Raw genomic sequence first — 20,864 nt, forward strand, 5'->3', positions numbered from 1 at the left:
TTTCCCACATCCTGAGTGCCTAGGACATGCGTAACAATGGGCTTAAGTGCTAGGAACACACTGGCGCAAAAAAGACAGATGTGGTCTCTGCCCCAGGGAGCTTATATCCTAGGGGGCAGAAATAGTCAAGACGCAGGTAAATACACAAGACAGTCACAGAATGTGATAACCTCTGGGAAGGGAGTCCGCAGGTGACGTGGTAGAGAGAAACTATAGTGGGCACAGGGGGAGTACGCTTGGTGTGAGAACCCACGAGGCCCGAGCCACGCCAGGGCCCAGGCAACCACCATCACGCAGGGAAGAATGCAGAGCACAAAGGCCCTACGATGGGAGAGGAGCTTGGGATCTGAGGAGCAGGAAGAAGGCTCGTCTGGCTGCAGTGAAGACTGCGACAGGAGGGGTAGAAGGTGAAAACAAAGATGGAACAGCTGGACCTCCTAGTCCATGGGAAGGTTTGGGTTGCGCTTGGAGTGCAGTGGGTAGCCACTGAGGTTAAGCTGGGGAATAAAAGGATCTGATCACGGGGCACCTGGGTGCCACAGTGGGTTAAGCATCTGACTCTTGATTTTGGCTCAGGTCATGATTTCAGGGTTGTAAGACCGAGTCCTGCATCAGGCTCCATGCTCAGCATGGAGTCTGCTTAAGATTCTCTCTCTCTCTCTCCCTCTGTCCCCCACCGCCCCACCCTCTCTCTAAAAAAGAAAAAAACACACCAAAAAAAAAAAAAAGATCTGATCATATTGCTATAAAATATTTCTTTGGCTGCTGAGTGGAGAATGAATAGTAGAGGAGAAAAGATAACTGGCCGGAGTGACCGACTTAGAGGCCACTGCACTCATCCAAGTGAAACGCACTGTGTGTTGGGTTGGGGGCCTGGGGCTGGGGTGAGGTGGGTGAGGCATCTAGGGTAGAAAATTCCAGGAAGCACTCAGTCTCAGGGCTGTGCAAATATAGGGTCAGATAGCTCCGGCTTGCACTGGTGGTGAAGATAGAAAGACGTGGGCAGTTGGAAGATATATTTTGGAGGTAATGGGCCAGACAGAAAAAAAAAATTATTCTAGGAATATAAAGTTCAGAAGTGAGTAATAATTTTAGAAAGGAGCTTATGCAACAGTCCGTGGAGGGTCTTGAATAATGGAGAAAGGAATTTTGACTTTCTCTGGTAGCTAAGCAAGGCTCACGGAATTAAAGAAATGAAATTACTTGAAAATAAATGAAATACATTGTCCTGACAAAAGACTGTGGAGCTCCAACAGCCATTCGGGACCATAAAGCAACTTTGATGACACAAACCATGTGCTTAGGAACACAAAAGAAATACAGAAGGGGCCTGGATCTATGATGACACCATGAGGCCACCAAGCCACCTGCCTCCAGGCTGCTTTGAGCTAAAAGGAAGCACCTGCCTCCAGGCTGCTTTGAGCTAAAAGGAAGCAAACTTCTACTTCGTGTTAGCAACTGATTTCCAGACTCGCCCACTGGCAAACACAACACCTAAAGAATGCATGCACCTGCCCACAATGCTTAGTAAAATCCAAATGAATAGAGATCCCTGTACATACTCATTTCCACTCACTCACTCTGATTTAAATACAGTCAACTGTGTGTCTCACTTTGGTTGATTGGGTGTCATCAAAAGGAGACCTTTCTCCCTTGCTGCTTCGGAAAAAGACTCTCCAACCCAGGGTGAAATAACTCTGTGGCACAGAGAGGTGGTGTGATATTATATATGTCATTATAAACTCTGAGTGCCTCTTTTCGGACTCGGAGAAGGTTAGCGGCGGCGAAGGCACCGAAAAGTCACAGTGATGAATAGAATGTGTTGGAAAGTGGCAGAAGAAAGGAGGGAGTCACGAATGTCAGCTCCGATGAATGCCAGCGGTCAGTCCGAAGCAAAGAAAGTAAGGTGTTCCCTCCAAGGCTGGGGTAGGGGACACCATCACAAGCAGAACACAAAGACAACTCCAACTCTGCAGCTGCATGGACAGGAATCTGGGTCCCATATTTACCTACTTCTCTGTTGATATACTAACTACTTCCTTGTGGATTGCAAGAATCTGCTTTTCCCCCAAAGGCAGGGTCTGCAAACCCCACTGTAGGGGGTCAAATAGCAAATACTTTAGGTCTGTGAGCCCCAGGGTCTCCATGGCAACTCTCAACTCTGCTATTGGTGCAGCACACAGAGGATAGTAGTGACGGATGGGTGTGGCTGTGTTCCAACAAAATCTATTTACAAAAACAGCGGGATTTGACCCCCCCAACCCCCATCCCCGGCCAGAGGTTGCAGTCCCCTTACCTAAGTCATTGTATCCATGTGGTCCCTGGGTCAGCTGCATCAGCAGCATCTAGAACTTGCTAAAAATGCAAATCCTCAGTCTCCCACCTCCAAACCTACTGAATCATAAATTCCAAGGGTGACATCTAGAAATGTTTTTTCACAAGCCCTCCAGATGATTCTGACACCACACCAAAGTTTGAAAACCATCAAGCTCAAACAGAATCACAGCAAATCCCTGTCCTGCCTGGCCATTTGAGTACACAGTCTAGTGTTTGGCTTCTAGTAGGTGCCCGAGACAGCAACTACTAGCTTCCCATCCAAAGAATCTATTCTACTCTTCTTTCTTATTGTTAGAATCCCCAGTCTCAGCTGGACTTATGGCTACTCAGAATAAAGCCTACGTTTCTACACTTTTCAGGGTCCCTTGCCAGCTTAGTTTTGCCATAGAACTAAATTCTGACCACTGAGATGTAAGGTTAAGTATTGAATGGCAGCTCCTGGGCATCTCCATTAAAAGACAGTCCCTTCCTCCTCTTTTCTCTGTCTGAAATTTAATTTAATTTCTCTGAAATTTAGACGTAATGGATGGAGCTCTAGCAACTATATTGATCCATGAGGTGACCTTGGGAATAGAAGCCACCTAGTAAGGAAGAACAGGATAGAAGAAACTTGCCATTGTGTGGCCACCTTACAGGAATGGAGCTGTCTGCCAGATTTCCTTTATATGAGAGCAAAATAAAATTCTGTCTTACTTAAGCCACTGTTAATTTGAGTTTTCTATCATAAACCACCAAACCTAATCCAACTGGCTCATTGTCTGGTGAACATTAGTTGAATGAATAAATCAAATGCAAGAAAATTAGAAGAATCTGGATTGCAAGTTACAGAGAGATTTGGTTAATAGAAATGATTCTTCAAAGCAGAATGTCCATAGGGGCCAAAATAAGAAGAACCACATTTGGTGGTGAAAATATTGGAAATTTCTATGCATATGGTAGTCTCCATTTCTTACACTACCCAGATCCAGGCTGGTAATGGAACAAAATCCCCCTCCCTCAGGCTCCCAGAGGAGGTGGCGACTGTATCCCTGACCCAACAGTCCCTTCATCCTGGAAGCCTTTCCTAATTAGGGCATTCCTGGCCTTCTGGGGTTTTGTGTCTCACAGCAATACTATAGGACTGTTTTGTCCTGCTTCATTCGATTCCCACTGATCTGTCATTTTGCAATGATTCTCAAGTTACTTCTCAAGCAGAGAGCTTTTCTAACCCATGGTAGACTTTCAATCGATACCTGTAGAATTCACCTAACCTCGTTATGGGAGTGTTTTGTTTCTCCCGCTAGAACATAAATTCCTTGAGAAGCTGGGACTTGACTTTTCTATTTCCCAAACCGCCCCCCACTGGCCACAGCCACGTGCACAACCTCTGCCCAGCCACCCCCCCGCCTCCGGCACGCAATGAGTGCTCCTTGCTGCGTCCCAGGGACTTCCCCTCCCCTGCCCATTTTCACGCCCCAGAACAACTTCCACACTGGCCTCTCCTCGTCTCTGCTTTCTGGGGACTGAGGCCTGGCCTGGTCCCCAAAGCCCCGCAGCAGAGGTCCTCAAACATTTTCAATGAGGACCTTATGGAGCAACCAGAAAAAAAATTAACAGTTTTGCTCTGTGTCACCCCAACAACTACAATCAAACCAATGCTTCTTTCTACTGCTCACGCCTTTATGTTCGTGTTTCTCAAGTTTTATAACCCAGACCCCTCTGATACACAGTTTCAACAGCTTTATTGACATATCAGTGATGTACAACAAACTGTCCATACTGAAAGCTTACAATGTGATGCTTGGATAGATGGGTATACCCGGGAAACCATCACCACAATATCAAGGTAATTGACCTACCCATCACCTTGGTGTTTTCCTGTGTCCCTGTGTGTGTTTTGTTTATGGTAAGAACACTTACAATTTTAGAAGATGGATCTCAGGTCAAGTGCATAATACAGAACTGTTGACCACAGGCACTCCATCTATAGAACAAATTCACCTTGCATAACCGAAACTTCATACCAACTGGAAAACTCCCCACTTACCCCTCCTCTTGTCCCCTGTTAACCATGGTTCTATTATCTGCTTCTCTGAGTTTGACAAAGACTGGCTCATTTCACTTAGCATAATGTCCCCCAGGTTCATCCGTGTTGTCACAAAGGACAGGATTTCCTTCTTCTTTTAAGGCTGAATAGTCCACGGCCTTTTCTTTATTTGTTCATCTTCATATACATTTTTTACTTGCACCTTCCACCAACATTATTTGAAATTTCAAGATGAATTAACATTGTGACTAAAACATATCAAGTCATGTTCAGCAGCCTCTATAATCCCCGCCCAGGAATATTACACACGTCTGTCTCAACTGAAAAATCTTTGCTATGCGTGTTTTTCTCTGACTCTTGCTCACTCAGTCTGTTTGACTCCATAAATTACAGCAGGGGAAAATCTCTAATGCTTTAGGACAGAATTCAGATCCAGCCAGTTATTAGATGGCTGACATCCATTCATGTGGTCAGTGCATCCATTCAAACTGACTGGTGCCTATGGATGATCAATTATGGTAACATATTAGAAGGCTCTCCACACAAAGTAAGAGTGTAATAGATCTCTGGTGCAATTGTGAATTCACACAAGCCAGTAAGTTCTGTGCTTTATTTTAGCTTTATTTATTTATTTTTTAAGTAGGCACCACACCCAGCATGGATCCCAATGTGGGGCTTGAACTCACAACCCTGTGATTAAGACCTGAGCTGAAATCAAGAGTCAGACGCTTAACTGTCTGAGCCACCCACACGCCCGGAGTTCTGTGCTTAATTTTAAATAAATATATGCCTGCTGCTACCCACCCAGGAGCCTGCTGTGTGGAGGTACACACATAGGAAACAACTAGTTAGCAAACTAATGCCCCACAACTCAGAGCATCTATCCTTCAGACTTCCTATTTAGGGCTCCTTGCTCAAACCACCGTTTCTTTCTCCATTGCTGCCTACCTCTCCTCGGTGCCTTCAGGATCCACCCACCCCCAAAGTTCATTTAATGTACATTTAGATCACTGTCATTTGCTCCCTGTGGGACCTTGGGCAGCTTACTTAAACTCAGTTTCCTCCTCTGTAAAATGGGGCTAGTAATAGCCTCTACCTAATAGGGTTTTTAAGAGTTCAGTGGGATCATGGACAGGAAGCAGCACCCAGCACGGGGCTTGGTGTGCAGCATGTGTTCAATAGTGTTAGTACTTTGGAAAATTTTGTTGGCCACCAAATAGAACACTAAACTGGAAAAGAGTTGGATGTACCGTTTACTGGAACCCCAGCCCAAATGAAGACCATACTAACAGCATGCTGGAAGCTACCTGCCCATTCCTTAAAGGCTGTTCCTTAGAGAGCTTTTGGAAATGGATTGAGACATCATGACTTCAACAGCCAGGAAATCATTTCTCCTGTTCTCCTCACACCTTCTATCACCACTCACACCCCCACCCCATCTAAGGAGCTGAGTAGAAACGTCCTTCAGGCTCTGAAAAGCAGATGACACTCTGTCCTGCCACAGGATTTCTTATCTCCCAGTGTCGAAGCAGGAGCCTGACAGCCTTTCGAGTTCGGGATGTGTCTCCCTCTCTGTGCCTCTTGGGGGTCTTGTGCTACACTGCACTTCTGGGGAGGGTTGGCTGAATGCTAGCTCACAAAGTGGCCCCTGGGGTCCTACCCTGATTCTGATCCTGTCTGTCTCATCATGTTTTTCCTCTGAAGAGATCACCAACTTACTTATGTCCCTGTCATAAAAAGGAGAGAGGGAAGGAGTGGTGGAGAGTTTCAAGGTTAGCTAATGTCTTTGGAGTAAAGATGGTATGTTAAGGAAGCTGTGTGCTGTACAAATACAGGGAGGCCCTTCCTCTGACTACCCTAGCCCCTATGCTTCCCTCTACCCCACCATTTGACATACTGTGTTATAATGTAATAAAAAGTATTGACTTGTGTGTCTTCCACAAAGACAGCTAGAGAGTGGGAACAAATTTATACCCAGCTCCCAGCACCACCACACTCCCTAGCATAGTATGTTTGATGGATGAACAGATGGAAAGACAGATGAATGGGAGGACGGATGGATGGATGGAAGAGTGAACAGAAGAATGGAGAGAAGGATGGACGGGTGGAAGAATGGATGGACAGAATCATGGATGGAAGAATGAATAGAAGGATGGATGGATGGCTGGATGGATAGATGGATGGATAGATGGACAGACACAAGAAAGGAAGGATAAATGGATGGATAGATGGGTAGATGGATGAATGAACCAAAAAGGGAGCCCTACCCTCTAACTGAGCCTTGGCCAGGAACTCACTCACATTCTCTCTCTGGCATACATACTCCTTTTCTATGCCTTTCTTCATTCCTTGTACTTAATAAGACACTTGCACTTGGAGCTTCTTCTGAAGCTTCATCTCTTATGTTTAGAAAGACATCTGTGTTTGGGAGCTTTCATCTGCCCCCAAAAGAGGCAGGAAATAAATTCTTACCTTAAATCCACACAAAACACCCAAGAAAAATTCACACTCATCTTTGAATGAAGAAAGGCTGGGAGGCTAAGCTCTTACAGTGGTGGAGCCACAAGTCTATTTTGACAAGTTATCTCCTCATAAACACACTGGTTTATCCCATGCTAAACAATCAGATGTGCCATTTAGGCAAAGGAAAAAATTATATTGCACATTTTCTAGACAGTCTGCTAGTGTCCATGCCAATGACACAAGCATCTGAACATAGGGCTGATATTAAATAAACCAGAAAAGCAAATGTTTATTGCAACTCTTGGAACACACCATCCATTTGCTGCATTCCCAGAGGGATGCACAGCAAGACTGCAGGAAATGATGGGACGAGCAAGAGCCCACAAGAAAAGCAGCGGCTCTCTGAGAGGACCGGGACAGGAAGGGATCAAAGTAGGGGGCATATGAGAGGCTGAAATTATCCACAAGCTGAGCTAGTGATCCTCAACAAGGGGCTAGTTTGGCCCCAAAGGGGCGTTTGGCAAAGTCTGGAGACATTTTGGTCATCATAAGTTGGAGGGTGCTACCAGAAGCATTGAGAGGGTAGAGGCCAGGGATTCTGCTAAATGTCCTATAATGCATAGGACCACCTCTCCTACCCCAGGATGAAGAATTATTTGGACCCAAATGTTGTAATGCCAAGGTCAAGAAACCCTAGGCTAAGAATAAAGCAGATGCAAACCAGCTCTGCTGCTCAGTGGCTGGGTAACTTGGGCAAGTTGATCCAAGTCTCTGGGCCACAGATGAATGTGAGAGCAATCTGTGGGAGAGTAAATGAGATAGTAGGTGTGTAATGCACACAGTAGGTGCTTCAATGAATGTGAGCCTCTCTCAAGCACTCATCCCTGTCCTCTGCTTTCCCAAAGCTTATTTATTCATTAATTCACACTCTCCTTTAATCATTATGTGTTGAGTGTCTACTCTGAGCATAGACCTGGGCAATGGGTATTCAAGAGTGGACAAGAAAGGCAGGATCCCTGCCCTCATGCAGCTAACAATCAAGCAGGAGAAGCAGGCAATTGATGATGCATAAACCAAATTTCTGATTAATGCCATGAGGCTACAGGTGTGAGATGCACAACCTACAGGGAGGTCAGGGAAAGCCTCTCTGAGGAAAAGACAGCAGAGTTCTGAAGGTGGCAGGAGCTAGTAGTAAAGAGATTCCTTCCTTCCTTCCTTCCTTCCTCCCTCCCTCCCTCTGTTCCTCCCTCCCTTCCTCCCTTCCTCCCTCCCTTCCTTCCTTTTTTGGCTGGTTCTAGGCTGAGGGAACAGAATATACAAAGACTCTAAGAACACAAGGGTGTGTTCAGAATGGAGAGAGAGCCAGTGTGGTGGGGCACAGCCAGCCAAGGAGAGAGGGGTTAAGAAAGATAGGGCTGTGAAGGTCAAGAGTAGGCACCTGGATTCCAGCCAAGATGTCATGAGAAGACTTTGAAGGCTATTGAGGAGAGCAGTGACCTGGCTGTAGTCGGAAGGATGGACTGGAGAGGGACAGAGGTGGGAACAGGGAGACCACTTAGAAGGTGACCCCAGAGGTCCGGGGGGGGGGGGGATGATGGTGGTGGCCGTGGAGATGGAGAGGAATTTGAGATATATATTTGAAGGTGAATAATTATAAATTGCACTAGCCTGGGTATGAGGGAAGAGAGAAAGGGGATATCTCCCTGTTCAATGCGTGGTCAGGCTGTGTGACCAAGGTTAAAAGACAGATAAGTGTCACCCAGGGAAGAGATGAATGCGTGACTCAAGGTCACTGAGAACAGAATACATGCACGCTGGGCTCAAATGGTCCAGTATTTATTTACAGCAAGAGGAGAAAGAGAATGTACAAGATCCAGTCCTTTGCAATATGTCAGTCCCCATGGCCAGGGGATCCACCCCAGAACTGATGCTACAGTGTGGCTGCATGCACCCACTTCATGCTGCAGGAAAGGATCCCAATCCCTCCCCACTGGCAACAAATATAGCAGTGGGGGGTGGCTGGGTGCCATATGACACATGTGCATAAGCAGAACAATGAAGTACACATCAAGCCCAGAACTGGGAAAGATATGCCCAAGCAGGGGCACCTGGGTGGCTCAGTCAGTTAAGCGTCTACCTTCGGCTCATGTCATGATCGCAGGGTCCTGGGATCGAGCCCCAAGTTTGGCTCCCTGCTCAGTGGGGAGCCTGCTTCTCCCTCTCCCTCTCCCTCTCCCCCTAGCTTGTGCTCTCTCTCTCGCTCACTCACTCTGTCTCAAATAAGTAAATAAAATCTTTAAAAAAAAATATGCCCAAGCAAGAAGAGAAATCCAGCATAGACTGTGAGGGCTCTTTATCTCTTTGCAAGGAAATGTTCCAGGCCCAAGGCTGTTCTTACGCAGCCATGCAGGAGTAGTGCAAGCTTCCTAGCAGCGAAAAAAGGACAGCTCCCAGGTCTCTGGCTTAGGCAGTTGGGTGAATGGTGGGTGCAATTATTGAGCAGAGAAAGACTTGAGAAGAAACAGTTGGGGGCAGGAAGCAAGAGGAAAGACAATCAAGAAACACTCTCTATGGGTTCCTCCTCCCTGGCCACCTCCTACTCTCCTTCCTCCCTGACCATCCCCTATTCCCACTCCTCTCTGATCACCCTCTACTCCCCCTCCTCCCTAACCACCTTCCATTCCCCCTCCTCTATGGCCACCCCTTACTCTCCCTCCTCCCTGGCCATCCTCTACTCTCCCTCCTCTCTGACCACCCTCTACTCCCCCTCCTCCTTGACCATCCCCTACTCTCTCTCCTCCCTTTCCCTAAGCTCAGTGGCAATTTTCTCAACTCCAGCAGCCATGAGATTTCAAGAGCAACTTCTTCCTCTTCTCTACCTGAGAGATAGGCAGAAAGGCTGACTCTTCACCCTCCCCTAGAGGGGTCCCCAAGCCTTCTCCTGGACAAGGGCCCCAGGGATGCCGGCAATGGTTTCTGGGTACCCCAGCTGCTTCCATGCCACCAGGAAGCACCTCCACTCAGGCCCCTGCATCTATTTACCAAGCATTCCTCTAGCCTCACTACTCACGGTGTGGTCCACGGACCAGCAGCACTGCATCTCCTGGGAGCTTCTTACAAATGCAGAGTCCTAGGCTCCATCTCAGTTCTGCTGAACCAGAATCTGCATTTGAACCAGATCCCAGATTCGTGAGCACATTACAGTCTGAGAAGCGCTGGTCTACAGCTCAGAAGCCAGCCATCTATAACATTCTTATACGTCAGCTCTTTACAATTATGGTAAAAAATGCTACCGGCGTGGCCTGAGATCATTTGTTCTTAAACTTCAAGCACCACCCGGGGGCCCAGGATCCTGATGACAGGGAGATACTGATGAATTTCCCCCTCTTGTGTTATCTGAGCACTAATCATTAGATTTTCCAGATAGTACATTTTAAGCAGGCCCTTCTTTTTCCCTCTGCTCCTGTCTGATCTCCGTGGCTCCTCTCTGAGATTTCGTGAACTGGCTCAAATCATTCAGTTGGGTTAGCCAGTTCTGCAGGCTGCCTCACACGCAGACCATCTGGGCCTGATGGTTTAAAAAGAAGACATGTTCCAAGTGTCCTCTTTCTTTTGTCTGCTTTCCTCAGGGGAATTTTCCCCTCCAAGAAGTCAGCTCCCTCTGTCTATTCAGTTTTGCCCCCTCTCCCCACTCCCTTGCATCTCGGAGAGCCATTAGTACCAACCCAGCAGCTCCCTGAGAGCCCTGGGCATGGAGATCGTAGGGACTCCGTGTCTTCCTAGAGTGACAACTGTCATGTATCCCACACTTTCCCGGTGCCAACGCTGGGCAGCATTGATGGGAAGGGGAAATCTAGCATGTTGAAACTGGGAAACCAGTTAAAGTAATCATACATAAAAGAACCATGCCTGGCACGTGAATGTTGAATAGTTTTGAATGAAAACTTGGGGCTTATGGTCAGAGGTTTTGTAAATGCAGAATCATGTAGATACATAAACTTGGAGATATTCTAAAAATTATGTTAGTAGAAATGCACTGTTGTACATTTACTGGCTGGAGGAGAACATGTCATTGCCAGTCATTTGGATGCAGAGCCAGGTGAGGTGAGGGGAGAGCCAGAAAGAGTCTACACTCTACCACTGCAAGGTAGTCCAACAGGATAGTTGGGAGTCTGACCAGGTGAGGCATGATCTCCCCAAGAACATGAACGGCCCCTCCTCACACTGTGAACATTATACTGAGCAAAACTTCCAGGGCGTTAGAAAGCCAGGATGGAGCTATACGGTGTTATCGCAAGCTGTGCCTTCAGAGAGGGATTGACATGGAGTCTGGGAAGGTGTTAAGTGGAGGGCAAATGCCAGTCTCACCAGCAGGGCTGGGGGGCAGTAAATGAGCAGGATCTAGCAAGTGTGTGCCCTTGAGAACATTCTGGATGAGGTACCTGGCCATCGTTTCTATTGCTGGAATGGTCCCAAGCACCTGCCCTGTCCATCAACATTGCTGCTTGTGGGTTAGCCTGGTGATGGGTATTGAGGAGGGCACGTTCTACGTGGAGCACTGGGTGTTATGCACAAACAATGAATCATGGAACACTATATCTAAAACTAATGATGTAATGTACGGGGATTAACATAACAATAAAAAAATTAAAAAAAAAACATTGCTGCTTGGAAGGTAGCTTAGAGAAAAAAGGGGAGTTGACATCAGTCATGGGGCTAAATATTTTACATGGCTCATCTAGTTTAATTCTTAACATAGTTTTTTTTTTTTTTTTCCTTTCTTTCTGGAAGCTTAATCACATTCATTTATTTATTTGTTTGCTTATTCTTATTTTTATTTTATTGTGGAAAGAGCACTTCACATGAGATCTACCTTCATAAGACACTTTGAACAACACAGCATAGGATTGCTGACCACAGATACAATGCTGTTCAGTAGCTCTCAAAAACCTTTTCCTCTTGCTGAACCAAAACTTGATTCCCATTGATGAGTAACTCACCATCTTCCCCTCACCCCAGCTCCTGGCAACCATCATTCCACTCCCTGACTCTATGAATGCGACTATTTTAGATTCCTCCTATCATTGGAATCATGCAGTATTTGTGACTAGTTTGTTTCACTGAGCATAATGTCCTCCAGGTTCATCCAAGTTGGCCCACTGCAACATTTCCTTCTTTTTTAAGGCTGTTATTCCATTACATGTATATACAACACTCTTTATCCATTCATCTACTTAAGACCGTTGTTCAGTACTTTTCTGTAATCCCATTGCAGAGAAGAGAAAACAGAGGCTCAGGGAGGACCAGTAGTTCACCCACCTAAGCAGCAGAGCTAAAATTCAAACCAGGTGGGCCTGACTCCGAGGCCCACACTCTTGACCCATCCCCATAAAGACCCTGGTGCCACAGGCTTGTGATCAGAAGGTGACAACCCCTTTATCCGGGGGCTTGGGACATCAGTGGCTCCCTCAAAAAATCCAGGTCAATCTAGAGCCATCGTGAGAATGAGCAATGATGTCTCCAGGGATGCCCTGCGTGGTGAGCCAACCCCTGCTACAGGAACTTGGAGATGTGTGTGCATGCCACCTCTTGCATTTCTGTGCCCTCAGTCTGCAGCGTGAGAATAAAGGAGAAATCGCCACATGGGTAAAAGAGAAGAGTCGACTCCAGAGTTCAGCTTACCCGAGTGGCTCAGAGGGCTCAGCAAAGGGAAAGAGCACATAAAATTTTACGGCTGCTGGTCGAGGCAGATTATATAACCTCTGATTCTTAGCCTTAGCTGCACCTGGGAGCCACCGGGGGAGCTTTTAAACCTATGATACCCAGGTCCCACGCTCAGAGATTTTGATTTGACTGGTCTGGGCTGTGGCCTGGCAGTCGAGAGGTTTTAAGGTTCCCCAGGTGATCTAACATGCAGCCAAGTTCATGAACCACTAGGCTTACCCTCTCTGGGGCCTCAGGACAAACTGGAGTGGGTTAGGTTTCTGGACCAGGGCGGTCCCTCTCAAGATGTGGCCTGTGGACCCCGACATCTGAATCGCCTGGGGGTCTAAACACGCACATCCCCCAGAAATTCAGATTCAGTGTTTCTGGGGGATGGTCCAGGCATCTGCGAGTTTACGACCAAGTTTCCTGGGGTGGGGGGGGTCCCGACACACACTGGAGTTTGGGACCCCCAAGACTTGAGCGTAGCCAGAGCCTGCAGCCGGCTTCATCCTGCAGCTGGCTTCATCGAGGAGGCTGTGGGGATGCAGAGGAAAAACGAACCTCGACAGACGCAGAAGCAGACCAAGGAAATGCAGGGACAAGGCCCCATGACTCTTGAGTGTTCCTGACATCTAGAGAGGGAGAGGGAAGGTGTTTGCAGGTGAGGCCCAAAGGAGACAGGAAAAACCATTCACAGACAGGTGCTTCCAAAGACTTAAGGAGCTGCTTCATCACGTGCTGATGTCAGGCAGGTCTGGGGACAGGTATCTGAAGGCAGGGAGGTGATGGAGGCCGTGAGGTGCCAGCCTTGAGGGACCACGTGACCCCTCCCAGCCTGAGTCCAGGGTCTGCCAAAGCACAGAGGGCTGGTCTTCTTCCTCACCCTCAGCACCAGCATAGCATTAGCAAATTCCTAAGCCGCCGTCACATCTGAAAACAAGAAAATGGGACCAGAGCGGGAAATGGATCATCAATAAGGCTAGGCAAGCTTCATCCAAACTAAAAAGTTTCCTGCATCAAAGGGTGCTGTCAAGAAGGGAAAAGACAACCCCCAGAATGGAAGGACATGTTCGAAAATCATACATCTGGTAAGAGCCTGCTATCCGGAACATACAAAGAACTCTTACAACTCAACAAGAGAAAGACAAATAACCCAGTTAAAAAATAGGCCAAGGGCTTCAGTAGACTTTTCTCAAAAGGCAAAACACAAACAACCAAAAAGCACATGAAAAGATGCTCAACATCACTGGTGATGAGGGAAGTGCCCTCCCATGTTACTTCGGCATTATCCACAATGGCCGAGGTGGGGAACAAGCTAAGTGGCCGGTGATGGACAAGTGGGTAGAGACAATGGAATATTACTTAGACTTGAAAAAGAGGGGAACCCTGCCATTTGCAACAATGTGGATGAACCTGGAGGACATTATTCTAGGTGGAATAAGCCAGACACAGAAAGACAAATAATTGCTTATATGTGAAATCTAAACCTAATAATAATGAATAATAAAAATAATAAAAGTTGAACTCACAGTGACAGAGAGTAAAATGGTGGTTACCAAAAGCTAGGGTGTGGGAGAAAAAGGGAGATGAGGGAGGGGGAGGGAGGGAGGGAGGCAGGCAGGTGCAGGGGGCTGGAGGGAGGGAAATGGGGAGTGAGTGTCTCATGGGCACAGAGTTTCTGTGGGATGAAGAGTTCTGTGGAGGCTGGTGGAGGTGGTTGCCCAGTAATATGATGCACTTAATACCATGGAACCACACACATCAAAATGGTTCAGATGGTAAATTTTACATTATGTATATTTTACCACCATAAAAAATTGGACCAAAAAAAGGCCCTCAGCCCTGACCTTGCTGGCTGTGGGGTGTTACCTTGGCCATCTCGTCTCTCCATGCCTCAGTTTCCCTTTATGTATACTGGAGGAAACATTCATGTCCAGGACCCGGCACACAGTAAGCATCTAGTAAGTGGTGATTATTTTCACAACCACACACAATTCGGGCGAGGAAACAGACTCAGATGACATGACCAGTCTAAGATCTGGGGGCTGACAGGGACAGATCTAGGCTCTGAATGAGGGCAGAGGGACTCCAGAAACTGTTCTTAGCCACGGTGCTTCTAGAAGGACAGTGAGAAGATTCAAAGGACGTGAGGGCGTTCATCCCAAGACCCAGCTGCAGAGGTGAAGCTCATGTCCACTGTGCTGCCCTGGGAAGGCACGGGAAAACCAGGAGGTTGCTCATGCCCAGAGACAGAGCAGGCCAGACCAGAGATTGCCCTGGCCCTGCACTTGGGACGTCAGCTTGCAAAGCGGGTCGAGGATCCCACCCCTACAGGCCTTCCTCGGAGTCACCAATAGGAAGTCTCTCCCGCTGTTTGTTTTTATTTACCCTCTCCACTAAACTTTGCAGATTCACTCACAGCGGGATCCAGTGGGCTGTGGAACTGGGCCTTGACCCCAAAACCACCCACAGAAGAATGTTCATGGGGCAAGATCTGCTGCATCTGTCCCATAGAACCCCAAACCACGGTACAGAGTGACAAAGGTGGGGACGAGGCCGGCCGTCGCCACAAGGCCAGGCAGAGAATGGGTGTCATCAGCTGTCCTGAGAGCTAGGACCTATATCTTCCTTGCGTAAGAGACGAGTTTGGTGCAAATTTGGTGTCAAACTATATTCATGTCACATTCTCTGTGGATCTGAGAAATACAAAAAGGGAAGACACCGTCTCTGCCCTCACAGCGCTCGTGCTCTGGAGGACAAAGAGCCACAAGCACATAACAAACATGAAGTGTGAGTCTGGAAGAACTGAGGGGACTGTGCCCCCCCCAAAACTGTAGCTTCAGCTACGGCTCCCCCCTGAAATCCAGACTCAAACATCCAGCAGGCTCCTGACATCGCCACCTGGATCCATGGGCGAGTTGGCAGGGTAATGACCCCAACCAGGCCCATGTCCTAATCCCTGAAACCTGTGTGCTTGCTACCTTATGTGGCAAAGGGGAATTTGCAGCTGTGATGAAGAAAGAAAGAAAATGCTATGAATAAAATCATAAAGAAGAGAAAATACATCTACAGTACTGTTCTGTCTTTACCGGGGGAAAAAATCCATGTACAGGAGGACCCACACAGTTCAAACCCGTGTTGTTCAAGGGTCAGCTGTAATCACAAGGGTTCTTAGAAGCAGAGGGCCGCTCCCAGCTTTGGTTGGAGGGAGATGAGGCTGTAGGAGAAAGGCACAGGGATGCATCGTGCTGGCTCTGGGGACGGAGGAGGGAGCCACGGGCCAAGGGAGGCAGGAGGCCTCTAGAAGGTGGAAAAGGCAGATTCTCCCCTAGAATGTCCAGAAGGCACCCAGCCTGCTGACACCTTGATTTCAGCCCCTGAGACCTGTGTCAGACCTCTGACCTCCAGAACTGGGAGACAGGAAATGGATGTGTTTTAAGCCACTGGGTTTGTGGTACCTTGTTCAGGCTGTCACAATGATTACAACATCTGACGGCTTCTCAAATCTATCGTCCGTCTCTGAGCCTTGGCCTCCCGGTTGCTCAGGCCAGACACTTTGGAGGCATCTCTGACTCCTCCCTTCCTCTGGCAGCTTGCATCCCATCCACCAACAAATCCAGCCAACACTCAGCACAGCCACTAACGGCCTGGTCCACACTGTCACCTCTCCCCGGATGACTGTCCCGTTTCCACCTGTACCTCTTACAATCCAATACCAACATGGAAGCCATGATGGCCCCAATAGTCAGTACACCTCCCTTATATGCTCCAAACCCTGCAATGGTTGCCCAGGCAAGACCTCGCTCCTTCCTACAAGGGCTTCTAGAGTCCAGCTACAGTCCTACCTTTCTGCTATCATCCCTTTCCCAAGCCATCCTGGCCTCTTTAGTGTTCCCCAAACATACCTGAAATGCCCCCACCTCAGGGCCTTTGCACTTGCTGTCCTCACTTCTTAGAATGCTCTTCTAAATGGTCTACTGCCTCACCTCTTTGGGGTCTTTATTCAGTATCATCTTCCTTGACATCCTATTTAAAGATCAGCCTCATCTCCAACATTCCTTATCTCCAAGATGCATGTCTTAGGGTGTCCCTAAGATGAACATACAATTGTCCAAACTGAGACGTTTCTGAGACCAACAATGATCAACCTGTAACAACAGACCTAAACTGGGACAGAACCCCAAACCTCCCTCCCTGATTCCTTCTTCTCCATAGCAGCTTTACAACTTTTTAACTATGGATTTTACTCATCGATCTTGTTTATCTTCTGCCTCTTTCCCTTCCTCCTACTCAAGGAGAGAGACAAGGGCAGGGATTTTTGTCCACCTTGTTCATTTCCCCAGCACACAGTAGTTGCTCAGTAAATATCTGCTGAAGAGATGAAGGAAGGGGCCTTGGGAATAGGGTTCTCATGACCCAAAGGCTGGGTCATGTCAGAGAAGGCTTTTGGAGAAGGTAATGCCTTGAAAGGCAAGCAGTGGAATAGTCACATGGACGAGGTGGCAGAAGGACAAGTTAGTTCGAGAAGAGGGACCAGCTGGGCAAACATGTGGTAGTAGTAACGAAAACAGCCAGCAACAGCAACGACAATGGCACGACATATCCTGGGGGCGCTGCTCTGCTCTGGACAGCACACTCAGCATGTCAGGTGCTGCTGTAGTCCACGCATGTAACACACACACACGTGGTCAGCACGATCGCCTTCCTCACTGATGAGATGGACAGCCCAGAGATTAAGTAACTTGTCCGAGGTCCTGAAACTAGCAAGCAGGAGAGGTGGGAATTAATCCAGGCAGCATGACTCCATGGATTAGACGAGGAGATTAGTCAAGGAGATGGAGAAAAGATACTTCAGGGGGAAAAAGAACATTCTACACAAATGCATGGAGTCTAAGGAAAGCATCCAAAAATTAGGCAGAGTTTGAGCTGAGGTACACACGCAGGATTTAGGGGAGAAGGGAAACTGGACAGGGACCAGGTCTTACACCTTTACAGTTTCAGGGACCTCCAGACCTTCTAGAACCTTCCAGGACCTCCAGAATGCAGCTCTGGGGAACTGGGATACCATGTCTAATAACACCCCTAGGGTTTCCCCAAACATCCCCGTGTGCCACTGAGTTGAGGGGCCTGGGATCAGTCTATGGGTTTTGGATGCATCCAACAGGTGGATTAGCTCCTGGAAAGCTGGTAGCTGTCAATCTGGGCAGCCTGACTTGCTGACACCACCCCTCTCCCCTCGCAGAGCCGCCCGGCTCATTGTAAAGTGAGCTCAGCGACATAGTTTCACACTTGCAGGCAGTAGCACAATGGGCCAGGTCCCCTGACATCACCAGCAGGGAAACATCCACTACAGGGGGAGGCGGTGGTGAGAGCTCATGCGCGGATCAGGCAGCTCTGCCTCAGGCCACCGTGTGATCCAGGAGAAGATGCTTATGTCTCTCAGTCTCTGTTTTCCTCATCTGTAACAGGGGGACGCAAGGAGGCTTGCATCACATCGCAGTAATGCCTCATCTGTGTACGTGTGTGCGTCAACCCTTGCAAAGCTGTGCAGTTTGCTGCATGTCGACTGTGTCTCAGTAAAGCTGTTAAAATCACAACCTTTTAGTAATACTGATAATGTACTTATTCCAATACCTGAAACATCTTCATTAAGTGTGAGATGCTGATTTGTTGTCGTCAGTGGGATGGGATGGGCACCACAGACCTTTATCGGCCAAGTGTCCCAAACAGCAGCATCTAATCCTCACGACAGCATCACTGGTCCATGTAATCCCCATTTCACAGAGGAACAAAGTGAGACTCAGAGGCCACACAGGTCAAATGTTCTAGAACAAAGTCCTGTTTCTGGCAGGCACCAGTGACAGATGACATAAGGCATAAGAAAAGGAAGCAAATCAAGGGGCTGCAAAACAAGATGCTGTGAGGGAGGCAGCCAACAGCACCGAAGGTTCTGTGAGCACTGGACGGGTCCCCACCTCCTCAAGTTACGTCCTTAGGGAGAAAGCAGCCTGCACCCAGGGCTCTCTGCTGGGTCACTGCTGCCCGGCGGAGGCACCAGCATAGATGGAGACCGCTCCCTGTCTCTGCCTGCAGCAGCTGCATAGGACTCAGGGCACTGCCCCCTTTGCTGAGAGAAGGGGGGAAGCTGTGGGGCGGGCAGGATGGGGGCCAGCTGTCCGGGAGCTGATGTCTCCGCCCCCCATGCACCATGCAGTAGAAGAAACCTACCAACCCACCCCGCAGTTAGCCGACAGAGGCCCCCTCCTGTCCCCTCCGGAGGAGAGGTACACATTGATGGACTCTCACAACGCTGGTTGTGTACTGCAATCCCAAAGATTCTGTTGTGCCTTCAGAGTGTCCCGTGTCTCTCCTGTAGTAACAAAGGCCGCACAGCCTCGCACTCACAGCTTCATCCATCCTAACAACGAGGCATCCACGATGCCTGAGATTTGTTCCACGCCTGTGTCCCTCCCCTGACCACCCAGCAGATATTTACCGAGGACCTGCCAGGTGCCAGGCTCCATGGTAGGGTTGCAGATATGAAGGTCATCAAGATACACAAGCCCAAGCCTTCAGGAGCTTAAATGCTAGTGGGGACTGGCGGGGAGGGACAGGTGGATTAAAGCAAAGAGACCTGGGACTGTCACAATGCAATAAGGGGTGGGAAGGAAATAAAGTGTAGAGTGACAGAACAAGAGGGAATTGCTTAGTAGATGCTTGGGGGAAGGCCTGCGAAAGAGCTGGCCCTCAAGCTGAGACCAGGAAAACAAGAAAGAGACAACTCAGTGTTTCAGGCCACGGGAAATGCAAAGCCCCCAGGGTCGGAAAGAGCTTGGCATGTTCTAGAAAGAAGTGACAGAAGGCCGCTGTGCTGACAGAATGGTGTAAGCATGGTGATTCTTACATGGTTCGTATCAGAGAATCCTGGGTTCAGTTCCCGACACCTCTACCGACCGGCTTGCATGAGCTTGAGCAAGTTACCCTCTGTGCCCTATTGTTCTCAACCAGCAAATGGGGTTCATAATGGCACCCAAGTCCTCCAACTGTTGTGAAGATCGATCTAGTTAATTCAAGGGAAGTGCTTAAAACACAGCATGTAGTAAGTGCTCAATAAATGTCAGCTATTAATTCTATCACTCCCGGCCTGGTTGCCAGGATTCGATACCAAAGAGTATGTTCAGGGCTTAGCCGATTCACCTCTGCAAGATTCCCCCATTGAGTTCCTTGTTGTGGTTCTCACTTACAAGGCAGTCAGCAAATATTTGTTGAATGAGCAAATAAATGAATGAGTGGGCTTCCTGATTACCTTATCTCTAAGCCTCTGAAATGCACCGTCAGGCCTCCTTATGATTAAGGTTTCCTTTGTAAGCAGTGGGGTCTGGCCTGCAATTTTGTGTTCCTGGAATTTGCAGGAAGAAAAGGTGGAAGGGAGATGGTTATTAGCCACTGTCTCTGCAAACACCAAGCCATCTGCACCCCGTTACCTAAGCACAGACCTCTGTGGGCGCCGAACTTCAGAGCCCTGAAAGTTGGAAGGGATTCCGAGCTTGGATCCCTCGGGCTAGGCTATTCTTGGAAGCTGAGCACCGCGCCTGCCACAGGGAGATGAGTCATGCACAGGGTAAAGGCTTGATGGATTTCTCCGCAACGGCAGCTATTAATCGGGGCAGATCTATATGCCACAGAGCACCAGAACGTGAAGGGAGGGGTGGGTTCTGGTCTGATGCTGCTTAAACAATAGCATCCCCACCTGCATCCTTGCATTGTATCCAGGTAACGCCAGGGGCCCTCTCACCATGCAGATGCCCACATCAGGAGGCCAAATGTGGTTCTTTGACCTACTGCCCCCCGTTATAGACACGTAGCCCTTTGAAGAGCTGGAAAGCGGTGCCCAACCACCTCTCCCGGCTCCATGCCCGAGTAGTCATTCGTCATTTCCAATCTCGTCGGTTCTTTCCCCGTAAGGAGGCCTTCGCCTCCCTGTGGGGCTCTAAGATCTCAGAAGGTCTTGCATGCAGAGTTCACCATTGCTCATAAAACTCTGAGCTGTGCCTGCAGGCAGAATAACAGTGGTTATTCTTACTTCATTTTGTTTTTGCAAAGTCCCAACTGTGGTAGTGACATGCCATCAACAGCTTAAAATCCAATGATATAAACAGTCATTGGGGGGCAGTTTCTTAAGACCCACAGGCTTTGCCCGGAAGCAGCCTCACCCACTGCTGAGGCTTTGCACGCTTGTTACAAGGGACAGTGGGCTGGGACCTGGGATGGACTGGGAGCCAGTGCACGCGACATGTCTCAGCAGTCAGCGTCCGAAGGCACTTCCGAAGCC

General features: G+C 48.4%; 1 protein-coding gene across 2 annotated transcripts in view; it reads right to left on the reverse strand.

Moving 5' to 3' along the window:
- The window catches only part of GRIN2A (glutamate ionotropic receptor NMDA type subunit 2A), a 379,408-nt gene that overhangs the window by 271,828 nt on the left and 86,716 nt on the right, over positions 1 to 20,864 (reverse strand). The window contains exon 1 of one of the 2 annotated variants that reach the window (XM_032392270.1): positions 9,897 to 11,402. The exons of the other annotated variant lie outside the window; for it this stretch is intronic. Coding sequence (XP_032248161.1) covers positions 9,897 to 9,926 — 30 coding nt within the window. The 5' untranslated portion in view covers positions 9,927 to 11,402. Of the gene's footprint in view, positions 1 to 9,896; positions 11,403 to 20,864 lie in introns of those variants that run through there. 2 annotated transcript variants of the gene reach the window in all.

This window comes from Phoca vitulina, unplaced genomic scaffold (assembly GCF_004348235.1).
Source record: "Phoca vitulina isolate PV1807 unplaced genomic scaffold, GSC_HSeal_1.0 scaffold66, whole genome shotgun sequence".
Taxonomy (NCBI): Eukaryota; Metazoa; Chordata; class Mammalia; order Carnivora; family Phocidae; genus Phoca; species Phoca vitulina.